The sequence below is a fragment of the Pristis pectinata genome, chromosome 2 (genome assembly GCF_009764475.1).
Source record: "Pristis pectinata isolate sPriPec2 chromosome 2, sPriPec2.1.pri, whole genome shotgun sequence".
In the NCBI taxonomy this organism is placed as follows: Eukaryota; Metazoa; Chordata; class Chondrichthyes; order Rhinopristiformes; family Pristidae; genus Pristis; species Pristis pectinata.
This window is the reverse complement of record NC_067406.1, coordinates 131,146,657-131,161,864: the sequence shown is the minus strand read 5'-3', so window position 1 is coordinate 131,161,864 and position 15,208 is coordinate 131,146,657. Positions and strand designations below refer to the sequence as shown.

Here is a 15,208-nt window from a genome sequence, read left to right as displayed (position 1 = left end):
TCACAATCTAGTTGATCAGATGGCATTCTTATTACAATGACTGAACCAACTCTGTTGCATCCTGCCTTATAGATCAGCATTTGCACAATGTCCTCACAAAAGGAATGACATAATTTTGATTACATGCTGCAAAATGAGGGTTCAATTGTTTTATCGTGATTTAAAATCCCATTTTGCTCTTTTGAACACAAAGGTTAAGTAACTTGTTTGAAAATTATGATGGGTCAAAGCCATTTGAGCAAAAATGCACTGAAAGATTGCAGTTTCTAAAGTGACTAGTACATGTTATTAGGCATTATTTGTTTATTCATCAAATATTCAAATAACATTCTGTGATTGGAAGATACTGCTCGATGGAAGCACTTGTTTTGGATGGCAGAGCAAATAGGGCAATAGCACATTGACTTATTATACTTCCTACTCAATATTCATTCTCACTGCTACCAAAGAACAGAATATTGGTTTGAACACAGCTGCTGTCCAATTTCTGTTCCAGCATGTTACCATCACCACAAACTTGGGAGGTTTCCCACATGTAGTTGTTTCAAAATTTGTTAATATGTACAGAGGAACTAAAGCACAAGTGCCACACATAACAGAGTACCATTGTAATGAGTATATCCCTTTAACACAGGCTGGTCTCATCACCAGTCCATGGTCATTGCTTGACGCACTACTAGATTCCAAGCACGATTCATTGGATAAAAAGATGTATCGTTCTCTCGATTTCCTGCCATACTGTCTGTGCAGTTTCTTGTTATTGTGAATATCGGAGAAGGTGAGGCAGCCGAGGAACCACAAGGGTTAACACACACAGCAGGTTTTGGACTGAGCCTTCTCTGCGGCAGCGGCGGCAGCTGGAAGAAGAGAGCCGGGGGAATCAATAGAGAAAGGAGAAAAATGAACGAGGGAACACAATAGGTTTGAAAAACATTTACTTGGTGCTTTAAGGAACAAAAAAAAATTTAGAGGGTCGTTTGATCCCAGTGTTACCATGTCTTCAAGATCTTTGGCCCTTAGCTCCCACATCCATGTCCCCTATATCCTCACCTTTCTCTGCTCTAATTTTCTTTATGTTCTATTCCCTATTGAGAATTTATTGATTGTAAAAAGCTGCATTTTAACATTATTTTGACTTGGTTGCAATGACAGTATCATTTCAAGATGTCAATTTAATAAAGATTTTAAACAATCTAATAAATATTTTAAATTTCTATTCCAATGTTATCTTTCTTTTTTTTATATAGAAGGTAACTTTACAATCTAGGCTGCAAATTTTGGATTGGTTGGAGCCAACAGCGCTAAATAGTTGCTTGTGAAAATGGTTATGTTCAGTAATGGCTTTGGCAGAAGGCATAGTTCCATCCCCAGCTTTGCTTTCTGTCAAAGGCCATGAGGGGTGTGTAGTGGGCCTCTGCTTCAAGATGAACTCCCAGCGGGATTGGCTTTCTGCATCCACACCGGGTAAATGAAGGCATGTGGGAACTGTGGCTGGGGATTCCATGTAGGTGGTACCAGCTCAGCATTACCCACTGAAGCCAAAACGCATTCACTGACAGCTTTAAATAAAGATGATAAATCACATTTGGAGGTAGGTCACTACTATGTGATAAGGCCTGTTTGCAAATTGGCCTTTTCCTCCCTCAGAGGAAAGAAGAAATAGAAGACCATGAAGTGCAGGGCACTGAGTTGGTGGAACTTTGTGCTTCTGGACCTGCTGACTTCTTAAGCAAACTATCAGTGAATTCTAGCTTCTTGAGCTGCAGGAAACCATGCTGCGATTGTTCTCTGAACTAAAGGAGATTTGAATCCGGTATAGATAGACAAGGCTGTTAAGTATCAACTTTCATAACTGAATTGTGTGTACACTTGAATAGGAAGACACTTTAAGGGTATAGGGAAAGGCAAAAGGACTGGGACTCTTCTTCAAAGAACTAGCAGGAGTACAATCCACATTTTGTGCAGTACCATTTAGTCTTCATCCCACATTAAAGACACTTACCTCAGACTGGGACTGAGTTTTAATTTCAATATTACTCTAGGCCTCACCCAGGAAACCTCCTGTTGGTGTCATTGCACCTTTGAAACACCATGCACATGAAAGATAATCATCAAATCACTGCCACTTTATGGAAAGTGAATGGGCAGAAACCCTCTTGATTTCTTTCACTTAGTAACGTATACTGTATATATAGGGAGCAAACTTTGTCCTGGTTACTCCAGGCTTGAGTTGAACACAAGAGAAGGGCAAGAGCAATGAATCGCTCAGATTCCCCAGGAAACTGCTCATCCTAAGAAAAAATGTTAAGCTCATAAAAGCCAGTGTGATTATTGAGAAGATAAAAAAGATTTTTCTTACCTCTCTTTGCTTCTAACTCTTCTGCTTTCTTTTGTCTAGCTTCCTCCAAAGCTTTTACTTTCGTCTCATGTTCATCAGCGAGTACTTTCCATTCTTTTCTGTTGTTGAGCAGACCATTGAGCATCGGTGTGATAGCCTCATGAAAGCGAGAGAATTCCTGAAAGAGAACAAATGCAGCTGCCAAACAGGGCTGGCACTTGGGTACCTAAAAACAAATTTAAACTAAGGTTTGTTATTTTCAGAATCTGAAGTATTGAAACTTGGTGAAAGGTTTCTCCAAATGCACTTTGAGAATCCATCCAGTGAACATAATTCTATAAAATCATTGTGCTCATTCAAGTGCAATTTTTTTTAAAGAATGCACATAAAACAGTAAAAATTATTGCCTTCTTTGTTTCAAATTTTAAAACAAACAATTCACCTTTTGAGAACATAGAACAGTACAGCACAGTACCAGACCCTCTAGCCCATGATGTCTGCACCAACTGTGAAGCTAATTTAAACTGTACATCTGCCTACATGTGGTCTATATCCTTCAATTAGCTGCCTGTTCATTTGTGTCTAAATATCTCTTAAGTGTTGCTATCATATCTGCTTCCACCACTTCCCCTGGCAACATGTTCCAGGCACCTACCACTCTCTGTGTAAAAACCTTGCCACATAATCTCCTTTAAACTTTTCTCCCCTCACCTTAAACCTATGCCCTCTGGTATTTGACATTTCCACCCTGGGAAAAAGACGCTATCTACCCTGTTATTGCCTCACATAATTTTATATACTTTAGTTACCCCTCAGCCTCTGATGTCCACAGTCCAAATTTGTCCAACCTCTCCTTATAGCTAATACTCTCTAATCCAGGCAACATCCTGGTGAACCTCTTCTGCACACTCTCCAGATCCTCAAAATCCTTCCTGTAATGCAGCTAACAGAACTGCACACAATACTCCAAATGTGGTCTAATTAAACTTTTATACAGCTGTAGCACCTCGACCAATGAAGGCAAGCAAGCCATACACCTTCTTTACCACCCTATCCACTTGTGTTGCCACTTTCAGGTAGCTATGGCCTTTGCAACCCAAGATCCCTCTGATTTTACTAACCATAACCCTAACTCTTTTATTTTATACTTCTACAAATTAATTTCTGGATCAAACAACAACCACATTTTTTCAACGGTGGATGTCTTTTAGACTGCAGGTTAAATAACTGAGACCATGCAGAGGTAATTTGCACACGGGTGTTTGCCTCATTTTCCACGTAAAGGAGGATTGGGTGCAGCCCACAGGAGAAGTTCTGATGTGGTTCACTCTGTACTTAAGGGAGCTATAACAATTACCTCAGGAACACCTATCTGCCAAAAGATAGATGCCCGGGTCTTGCCAGCAGCAGACCAGTTAACTGTTACCCCTTTAATGTTGGAACAGGGTTCAACTCTCCAGTTAAGGCTTGCTTCTCTGAGGATGATCCAAGTTGTTTGTGGATTTTGGAAACAAAAATGAATTTGATTGTAAGATTGTGGTTAATTTATCTGGAGCAATATTTGGAGGAAATCATTAAAGCAATGACAATTATTTTAACATTCTCAGATGCAAAGGTTACAAAAGAAATTACACCAACTCAAAGCTTATTTGATAGACATACCTTGTAGACAAATGTGCACACAAAGTCGATGAAACCAACTTGAAGTTTGGGAAGTTCATCAGCTTTATTCCTGTCCATCATAGGCTAGGGATTTTAATACACATAACTGAAAGGTTAAAATCTGTGAGCTTTAAATACAGAGTAGAATTATTTTGTTTATCTACAAAAACATTATTGTTAAAATTGCTTGATATAAAGTGAACAGTTGTATGGCAAATGTGTTCCTGCTTATAAGGAACTACAATGGGACCTGAAGCTGGGATTCCTTCTTTTAAAAAAGAGGTCAAGAGGTGACCTAACTGAAGTCCTTAAAGCTACAAACAGGTTATTTATGGAAAACAGGGAAATTCAAAATAAATGGACATTAAGATAACATATTTATTTATTAGTCACATGTACATCGAAACACACAGTGAAATGCATCTTTTTGCGTTACTGAGAATGTGCTGGGGGCAGCCCACAAGTGTCGCCACTCTTCCGGCGCCAACATAGCATGCCCACAGCTCCTAACCTGCACGTCTTTGGAATGTGGGAGGAAACCAAAGCACCCGGAGGAAACCCACGCAGACACGGGGAGAATGTACAAACTCCTTACAGACAGCGGCTGGAATTGAACCCCGATCACTGGTGCTGTAATAGTGTTACCCTAACCGCTACACTACCGTGCGCCCATTAAGTATAAAGTAATCACTAATGAATCCAATTATGAATTTAATTGAAATTTATTTACCCAGAGAGTTATTAGTACTTGGAAATTGTTACCAGTTAGATTGAGGAGATTATATGGGTAGCTTGATGACATGAGGGAGAAAAGGTAACAAGAATATGGTAACAGGGTGAGATGAAGTAGGTCAGGACTGGACTTTTATGGAGGACAAACACTGGCATAGAGCTGTGGGGTTAAATAACCTTTCTTAATCCTGTAAATTCTACATTAAACTGATATATTTGAATATTGTTCCATACTCACAATAGGATTTTGTTGTAGTACAGTCCGTTCCAAGTCTCCCTGTTCCCAGAATTCAGCTGCTACTAACAGAGCCACCTATAGCACAGCACAAATGCAACTGTTCAGTTCAGCTCAGTATCCATTACATTATTGCCTTAATAATTTAATTCAGCACTGTTTCTACTTGCTTTAGTTTTCTACTCCAGCCCAGAATGAATGAAACCAGATACTTTGATTGGGGCTAACAAGAGTAACACTAACCCACTCTCATTCAGTGAGAATCACCAGTTAGCAGTCAAGAGTGGCTAATTGTCTGTTGTCTCTATTTTCTATTTCAGGGCAACAGTAGCCACCTGCGATGTGACATGAGGCTTAAACCAGCTCTCTTATGTGAATGTAATTAACCCCATTGAAGGAGTGCCGGGAGAGTTTGGAAATCTGAAATAAAATCAAGAGGTGCTAGAAACACTCAACAGGTCAGGCAGCATCTGTGGAAGGAGAAAAAGTCCCTTCATTAGAACCTGAAAAGAGAGAAAACAAATTCATTTTAAGTTGCAAAGAGGAGGGTGAGGGATGGCTCGGACAAAGGGAAGCCAGGAAATTGCCCCAAATGCCCTGGGCCAATATTGATGCCCCAAACAACATTCCTAAAACTGACATTCGTTGTTTGTAAGAGTTGGTATGCATTAATATTGTGCTTCATCAATGACAAAGTACCAATCTGAGACTTTACTGGCCGCAACTTTTGGCCCTTGCCACCACTTTGTATGCGATAATATTTTAGCTCTCTCCAGCCTATTCCTCATCCAACCATAATTTACAAAAGTCAACATGATCTCCGGTCTCTAACAGACCACGATTCAATCAGCAAGATATGTCAGTCCTTTTGCATCCTTGCAACCCCTGCCTATTAGGATCCTCCAAGGGAAGGTGGAGTATCATTAACACCAGGAAGCAGGCAGCCTATCCATATTGGTGCAGAATAGCCATTGCTGTACTTACAAAAGGATGTCTTCCTTGAATATGTTTCATTAAGGAAAAATTTGTTAATCACAAAGGCTGGGTCAAATGCTTTAGAGGTTTTTAGGACAATATGTTGCTATAGATGGAGCACAATATAGTGGAAAAACAGATGTGTAAGTTAGAGATATGTAAGAGTGAATGGCATTATGGCAAAAATTTGTAACTTGATCATTCATAAATCTAGGAATACTTGTAATCTTGTGGATCACCTAATAATGACAGCACCAACAATAAAAGGAATACGTGCATGGTAGGAGGGTAAATTGCTGACTATACATCTATCTGGGCCCAACCTGAGGAGAGATTCTTCTGTGAATTTTATTGATTTTTCCATATCTGTATTTGTTACTATATGGGCAATATTGTGGCTCTATGGCTGGGGTTTCCCCAAGTGCCAGTGACCATGTTGGTTCATATGGTGCTTTCTGCCACCATTAAATCTCCATTGGTTTATACACATGATCTCCATAGCTTATCTGAATGCAAAGGCCAGATTTCTGTTACTCTGTAGCATCTTACACTGTTTAGGTGGCTGCAGAATAAACTGTTGAAATATTATAATTCACTTTCACTCAATAAATCTACTTCAAACTATCAAAAATAAAGCAAATTTTCTTCAAGCTAAAAATTCTTGTTTATAATGCCAAACTCATGGCATGAACTCATTTAAAGTCCAGTGGAGGAATGTCATTTGAACATTGTGGGTGCTATCGTCGAATACAAACAACAGACAATTTACAAGCATGGAAATCACATTGTTATAATCAAAGAATAAAGAGTTCAAAACAATGAGGTATTGTAAGTTTAAGCATATTATGTATCCCTTTTATACTTTCTATGTTCTTTTACCCACTTCTACCTACAGATAATCTGTTAACCATTAAATCACCACATCTCCACTTTTTACGGCGGTTGAAGAGAGCAAACCTGCCCTCCCCCACCCTCACCACATTCTACAGGGGTACCATTGAGAGTGTCCTGACCAGCTGCATCTCTGCCTGGTACAGTAACTGTAACGTCTCTGACCGTAAGACTTTGCAGAGAATTGCGAGTACAGCTGGAAAGATCATTGGAGTACTTCTTCCCTCCATCCTGGATATCTACAATACACAATGCACCCGCAAGGTCTGCAGAATCATAGGTGACCCTTCTCATCCCTCCCACGACCTATTTGTCCCACTGCCGTCTGGCAAGCGGTACCGGAGCATCCTGGCCAGAACTACTAGACTGTACAACAGTTTTCTCCCCAGGCTGTCAGGCTCCTGGATACCCTGGAGACAGTTTCAGACAAATGTTGTGTCAAAAGCTCTGGTTTGTACAACGGCGTATAAGAACTTTGGCTGCTGCTGAACATGTTTATACAATTAGTGCAACACACTGAGTCGTATTTTCTTTGTCCAACTCGGTTTTGCACTAACTCTGCACTAAATTTGTATTCTGTATATACCATTTTTTGCACTATTTGTACTTGCACAATTTTTTTGTCTGCGTTTATTGTATGTCTTCTGTTTTATGTACGTCCTCTGTTGTGTGAGTCTGGGGGAAACGACATTTCGTTCCTCCATGTGTTTTTATAGCATATGGGTGAATGACAATAACGTAACTTGAACTAAGAACTACCAATAAATTCAGTCATTTGGATCTACCCCATTGCAAATCTGCACAATAGCTTGAAAGTTCACACAAAACTCAAAATAAAATAAAGCCCCATGTCACCATGAACTTTTTATCTAAACTATGGAACTTTGCGGGGCCCTCCAAATAACATGCGTTCTTGATGGTACAAGGAGTTGTTGGATCTGAGAACTCACCTTGCTCTGAACCTCCCAGGGCTTGGTAATGGCCGACAGGTCACATGCTGTCATCATCATAGCCCTGAGTGTAACAAGACCAAATATTATCAGTTGTCCATGGAGTTATTCATCATAACCTAGCTAGCTTTTCTCAGCTTATACAGGATTTTGAAAGTCTTATACTTACATTACAATTTCTTTCTTGGTGTTCTCCAGAGACATATATTCCACCCATGACCCTTCATCCTCGTAAGTTTTGGAGAGGTCGACGATTTTTTGAAACATTGTTCTCTTTCTGCGAGAATGGAAACAATTGAAATCCTATGAAAGATGCACCTTTGCAGAACTGTCCATTTCTCACCTTCCTGATATAAATCAGAACTCAATGGAACAGGCTTTATTTTATAGACACAAGAGATTCTGCAGATGCTGGGATCTGGAGCAACACACACAAATGCTGGAGGAACTCAGCAGGTCAGGCAGCAGCTATAGAAGAAAATAAACAATAGGCGTTTTGGGTTGAGACCCTTCGTCAGGACCCTTCATCAGTCCTGATGAAGGGTCTCAACCCAAATCATCAACTGTTTATTTCCCTCAATGGATGCTGCTGGACCTTCTGAGTGTAGGTTTTATTTTGTGACATGGTCAACTCTCCAAATAGTGCTCCCCTCTCTGTCACTAAAGTGGAATTTTGTGCCTGATAAGAAGGATGATCTGATTTTACTTCCCTTTCATAAATGATTGATGCCTTTTCTTGGACTATTAACCAGACATCACCATGATCTGGACAAGTTTCGATGCCGTCTCAGGGGAACAGTACACAAGCATCTGGGGGAGATGGGGAAAGAAGGATACATTGATAGTTAGGCCAAGAGGGGTGGGAGGAGATTTGAGTGGAACATAAAGAACACCGAAGATAAAGAGTTTACAATGAAGATAAAGGGGCAATTGTGAAACCCCAACATTTATACTCTCCGAACTACTGTTTTCTGCATCATTGCTGCTTCTGCAAACTCTAGTGAACCACAAACAAAAGCTGACAATAAATCTAAACTTACTTTAAAAATAAAGTGAGAATGCCAAACTTAAAGAAAATGGACTCAAAAGGTGCGGAGCTGCCCAATCCTTATCAGGGAGACCTGAGAAAGCACTTGGTTTTTCAGGGGTCATTGTATCCCTAAGTGTGTTAAACTCCCTGAAGGACTAGCTTTGGGTTTAAAAACATATCTTAACCACCAGATGGGGCACCTTTCATGCCTTCTGTAAACCAAGCAACATTTACAACACTGCTTGAGCCAGCCATTCTCAAACATAAGCAGCACATTTTTGCCCTGGAGGAGTTTTACTTGTATGTTAAGTGGTGTAATGCTTTGAGGGTGAAGAGGAAGTTACAGTATAATTGCAGTAAGAACACTTGGAACTGTAAATATCTATACCATAAGTTTCATCTGACTGAGGCCACCTCATACATTTAACAATGTGTCTGAGATTTTAATATGGTGATTTCACAATATTTCAATGTCTTGCTTCAGTTCTGTAGTTCTTAGGATTATTAATGTGCAGTAAATATTGAATATACTCTCCATTTTTTATTCTAATCAAAATTATGAGTATTGCAGGAAAAAGGATTTTTGTGCTTGATTTGTATTTTGCAATGACTACTGAGTGTGGCCCCATTTACTGCACATCTAATAATCCTTTCTGAAAGTTTAATAACTGATAACATTTATTCTGTACAGACACACAAAATCATTCACACATACGCAAAAATACACATACCTGTGCATACAGTGGCCCAGATTTTTTTTAAACAAAACTAGATTTTACCTAGAATAGATCACTTCCAGGTGAAGTTGTGCCCCTCAGTAAGTTGGTCTACGTTAGTGCGTCTGATCCGTAACCAGCCTTGGATATTCACGTAATGAAATCTTTGTTCATGCAAATGCCCATTTCTGGCCTTCCTGATGTAAATTGAAACTCAAAACTGCAACCTATGATCATCCTGGAACACTCAGAAGAATTTTTTTTGCTATTTTAGGGACACTGCTGATATCAGGAGACCAAACTGGGATGAGATACTCGCTACGTGCTCATTAGTAGTGACATTCTTGGTGGCACTCTATTAAGGGGGATGTAAGTGTGGACAATGCAGGCCAGTCAGAGTAGGTCAGGGACCTCAGGGGATGTCTACTCGAACAGAACCTATTTGTGTAGTCTTTAGAGACAATGCATCACACCTGAACCTCTCCATTGAACATTGTATTCTCAACTTGGGTCATTTCAGGGCTGTCATCATTGAGATATGTCACATTCTGTGGAGAGACATTCAGCCCATATTCTCATGCCTGGACTGCACGCTTCCTCAACGTCAAGGTCAAACTGACTCTCAATTTCCACACACAGGATCTTTCCAAGTGGCTGGAGCAGATACCTGCCGTGCCTCCCACGTTAATTAACACCACACTTCAGAGAGGTCACTCGGGCATTACATTCACAGAGAAATAACCTCATTTACTTTGATTTCAGTGAGGAAGAAGTGGTGTTTTGGGCACTAGGATTTTCTATGCATGTGCCCACAAGGGCTACATTAAGAACCTGGATCTTTTCCTCAATAAAATAAAAATCCACTCCTTCAGGCTGCTGTCGATCATCAGATAAGATAAGATTTCTTTTATAAGTCACGTGTACATCGCAACACACAGTGAAATGCATCTTTGAGTAGAATGTTCTGGGGGCAGCCCGCAAGTGTCGCCACGCTTCCGGCGCCAACACAGTATGCCCACAACTTCCTAACCCCAACATCTTTGGAATGTGGGAGGAAACCAGAGCACCCTGAGGAAAACCATGCAGACACGGGGAGAACATACAAAGTCCTTACAGACAGCAGCCAGAATTGAACCTGGGTCGCTGACATTGTAGTGGTGTTACGCTAACTGCTACACTACCGTGCCTGCCACTACACTACCGTGCCTGCTTGTGGGAAGCACATATAACTCAATCAACGAGAGGAAAACCAAACCAGCAGACATACTTACTGGCTGGCACTGCCAGAGGGATGGTTCCTGGAGGTTACGGACTACTCTCCCAACATGAATGTACACTCCTCCCTCAGAGCAGCACAGCAGCACAGTTAGTAGGGCTGCTTCCTCACAGCAACAGAGACCTGGGCTCAATCCCAACCTTTGTCTGTGTGGAGTTTGCACATTCCCCCTGTAACTGAGTGGGTTCCCTCCGGGTGCTCCGATTTCCTGCCACATCCCAAAGACGTGTAGGTTGGTAGGTTAGTTGGCCACTGTAAATTACCCCCAGTGTGTAGATGGGAATAGAACATGGGAGGAATTGATGAGAATGTGGGGAGAATAAAATGTGATCATTGTAGTCTTAGTGCAAATGGTGAGTGCAGACACAATGGGCTGAAGGGCCTGTTTCCATGCTGCAACTCTCCATGACTATGAGTCTGAACAATGCCACAAGGTGAGATAAAAAGGTTCCAGAATCAGTGTTGAAAATACCATTGGTTTTCTAAAAATGTGAACATGCGTCAGTCTACATTGGAAGATCTGCAGTGGAGAGAGTCAGCAGTTTTAAATTCCTGAGCGTTAACATATCAGATGACCTGTCCTAGGCCCAGTACATAGATGCAATCACAAGGGAGGTGCACCAGTGTCTTTACTTTCTTAGAAGGTTAAGGAGGTTCAGCATCTCACTGAACACTCTAACAAACTTCTACAGATGTACTGTTGAAAGATCTGTTGCATCATGGTCTGGTGCGGCAATTTGAATGTACAGGAATGTAAGAAGCTCAGAGAGTAGTGGACTCTGCCCAATGCATCACAGGCACATCCTTCCCCACCATCGGTAGTATCTACATGAGGCGCTCCATCAAGAAGGCAACGTCTATTATCAAAGATTCCCACCATCCGGGCCATGCCATCTTCTTACAGCTACCATCAGGCAAGAGATATAGAAGCCTGAAGTCCCTCATCACCAGGTTCAAGAACAGTTACTTCGCTTCAACTATTCAGCTCTTGAACCAAACCTAATCACCACCTCAGTATAGCAATACTATGACCACTTTGAGCACTTTGCACTACAATGAACTTCATTTTTTTGTTCTAATTGTGTTCTTTCTTGTAAGTTATGTATAATTTATGCTTAATTTATGTTTTTCTTTTGAATGTTGTGTACCTAATGCTATGTGCCTGTGATGTTGCTGCAAGTAAGTTTTGCATTGCACCTGTACATATGTGTATTTGTGCATATGACAGTAAACTCGACTTTGACTTTGAAATAAGGTTCAGTACTTGTTTCAGTTCAGGGGCACCCTGCAGTAAGTGCCAACCAAGTGCAGAGACTTCATTGACTACACATCCCAGACAACCGAAGACAACAACTGTGCCCGATGAAGAGCAGACCAAAGAGAGTAGAGATCATGAGGCACAGCCAAGGATTAGCAGGAGGTTGAGGAAGGCCATCAAGCAATGTGCCAGCTAGAAAGCACCAGTCTGATCTCCCATCAGAGTGGAAGAGGGATGCATTTTCTGAATGGGGATTCCCTCACAGAGAGAAGCTTTTCATAGCTTGATAAATGAGTGTCCCCACTGCAGATCCACTCCACATTACAATATTTAGCACCAACATCACTTACAAATAGTCAGCCAGCAGAATTCAATTGACTCATAATAGTCATTCAAGTCCTCTTTTGACACATCCTTTGCGCTACTTATCACACGTCATGAATGATTCCCTGATCCGATAGCTTAAATGGGTTTCCGTTAAATCTCTGTGTTTGCTGATGAGTCATACCTGGTTTAAAGAAATCTGACCTCAGCACAAGATGTACTTTCCTCAGGCCAGCTCCACTCTGTAGGTATAGGTTTGTACAAATTCTTGAGCCTTTTGCATCAAGAACAGCAAGTCAGCATTATTGCCGCAGCAGCTGAGAATAATGCACTGCACATATAGTGACACATTTATCATACTGGCTTGCATTTCAAGCCAATGAAATCCATAGTCATTAAACAATGAAAAATCACTTATGAGACTTGAATTGAAGTTAATTTTAAAGCAGTGTATCAACTGACTATTTCAAGGTACACAATGTGGCACAACTGCTGGACTGTCAGTGGTAGAAGCACGGCTTTTCACTCAGCACAGAACTATTAGACCTGTGGGTTCATGATCATATTTTCCCACACAAGCAATTACTTTTAACTAATGCTGTTCCACCTACTCCTGGCACTTCCAATCTCCTGCATAATGATCAGTGTTGAGTAATAGCATCGTGCTACCTTTTTCATTTGTCTCTGCCTCTTGTAAGAGTCCCTGCCTTAGAGTTGGCAAGATAAATATTGCAAGAATAGAGAAAACAAAAACCGAGACAGCTATCAACTTGCCCTTGGATGTCAAATGCAATCATTGTCATAGTAACATGGCAGCTATTGCATAAGTTTAATCACAAGCAAGTGATCCACTGCAGTAAACCTATAATTTTTAAAGAGAAAGCATCACCCAATGTCTAACAGCAGTTAAGGTTTCCCATATGCATTTCAACCAGACATGCATGGCCCTGGTAACATTTTTGGCCTGCAACAATGCCAGCAGCTGCCACAGTAGTGTCACCTATCTCTGCACAATAAATAATGCATTTGAATGGTGCTGGTGTCTCAAGGATCATTTGCAACAAGGAAACATCACGTAATACATAAATTGAAGATTATAACATTTACTCCAGGTTTTACAACACTAGGTCTTTTCACGTTCTGATTAGGCCTCAGTGTCCTAGTACTAGCTCCTTGAGTGACTTCAGACTGATGACTTCCACTATCTTTGATGGTCCTCAAGAAGCTCTTGCACTGAATGATCCAGATTCATGGTGTTACCCAGAGTTCATTAAAGGAGCATACTGTCTGAGAGAGCACAGTGGGAACTGACGGTGGCCGTGTGCGGAGGGACATCAATGCCCTGAATCTGAACACCAAGAGATCACTCAGGTTCTGGGTAGACAGTGGTACAAAGATCTACTGGGACCCAGACTACATGACCATTGTCTCAACCATCACATCTGGAGCTGACCTAGCTGACAGACCCCAAATCACAGCTGCCTTGCCTTTGGTGCCTTCTCTCTTTCCTGGAAGTCAACTCTCTGAACCATCTGAGCAGATATGTTCACAGTAAAGAGGGATGTGAGTGAGGAATCGGGGAGAGGACTGGGAGTGTTTGGTAGAGAAGAGGATATGCCACTACTCTTGGAGAAGAGAGACCGATCTTTGCTATGCATCTCTCTGCTCACATAGGAGAGTAATCTGTTCATGCAATATCTCTGCGTTTACATGTAACATCCTGTTGCTCCGACAGAACCACAAGCTGCTCTTTAGTCGCATTCATGGGTCCTTTGAGAGCAGCAGTCTGATAATGAGTGTCATCTAGCCGCTCAATGCGAACAGGAATCTGTTTGCATGTGGAACCTTGCTGTTCAGTGAGGACATTAAGCTGTTCGCATGTGGGAGCAGACCCTTATGCTCATCCCTCGCAGTGCCAGGCTCTGAGGACATGCACTGTCCAGTCCATCACCATCTCCTTTGCCAGGAGCAGGGAGTTGGATTAGGATAAGACTGCTTATAAACAAAAAGGCTTTATGCATCCTCCATCTGTGCCTCTACAACACCTGTTGCCTGAACCACTTGGCACTGTGTGATGGGATTGTTGCTAGTCCCAACAAAGAATTGCACATGATCTCCAGATATGAAGTTATGAGTCAGAATCAGATTTATTATCACTGACATTTGACATGACATTTGTTGTTTTGCAGTGGCAGTGCAGTGCAAAGACATAATAATCTATAAATTAAAAAAAATAAATAAGTAGTGCGAAAAAAAAACAATAATGAGGTAGTGTTCATGCATTCAAGGATCATTCAGAAATCTGATGGTGGAGGGGAAGAAGCTGTTCCTGAATCGTTGAGTGTGGGTCTTCAGGCTCCTGTACCTCCTCCCTGATGGTAGTAATGAGAAGAGGGCATGTCGCGGATGGTGAGGGTCCTTAATGAGGCACCGCCTCTTGAAGATGTCCTCGATGGTGGGGAGGGCTGTGCCCATGATGGAGCTGGCTGGGTCTACAACAGTCTACAGCCTCTTGCAAACCTGTGCATTGGAGCCTCCATACCAGGCTGTGATGCAACCAGCCAGAATGCTCTCCACCGTACATCTATAGAAGTTTGCAAGAGTCTTTGGTGACATACTAAATCTCTTCAAACTCCTAATAAAGTAGAGCTGCTTGCATACCTTGTTCATGATTGCATCAATGTGTTGGGCCCAGGATAGATCCTCCAAGATGTTGACGCCCAGGAACTTGAAGCAGCTCACCCTTTCCACCGCTGACCCCTCAATGAGGACTAGTGTGTGTTCTCCCGACTTCCACTTCCTGAAGTCCACAATCTGTTCC

At 41.5% G+C, this 15,208-nt stretch overlaps 1 protein-coding gene across 1 annotated transcript in view; it reads right to left on the bottom strand.

The window, feature by feature from the left end:
- Nucleotides 1-804: 804 nt before the first annotated feature.
- Nucleotides 805-15,208, bottom strand: part of LOC127584298 (rod cGMP-specific 3',5'-cyclic phosphodiesterase subunit beta-like) — a 56,535-nt gene continuing 42,131 nt past the window's right edge. The window contains exons 17-22 of the mRNA XM_052040980.1: nucleotides 7,953-8,060; nucleotides 7,784-7,847; nucleotides 4,971-5,045; nucleotides 4,001-4,084; nucleotides 2,360-2,516; nucleotides 805-857 (exon numbers count right to left, since the gene is read on the bottom strand). Of these exons, the coding sequence (XP_051896940.1) occupies nucleotides 805-857; nucleotides 2,360-2,516; nucleotides 4,001-4,084; nucleotides 4,971-5,045; nucleotides 7,784-7,847; nucleotides 7,953-8,060 (541 nt within the window). The remainder of the gene's footprint in view (nucleotides 858-2,359; nucleotides 2,517-4,000; nucleotides 4,085-4,970; nucleotides 5,046-7,783; nucleotides 7,848-7,952; nucleotides 8,061-15,208) is intronic.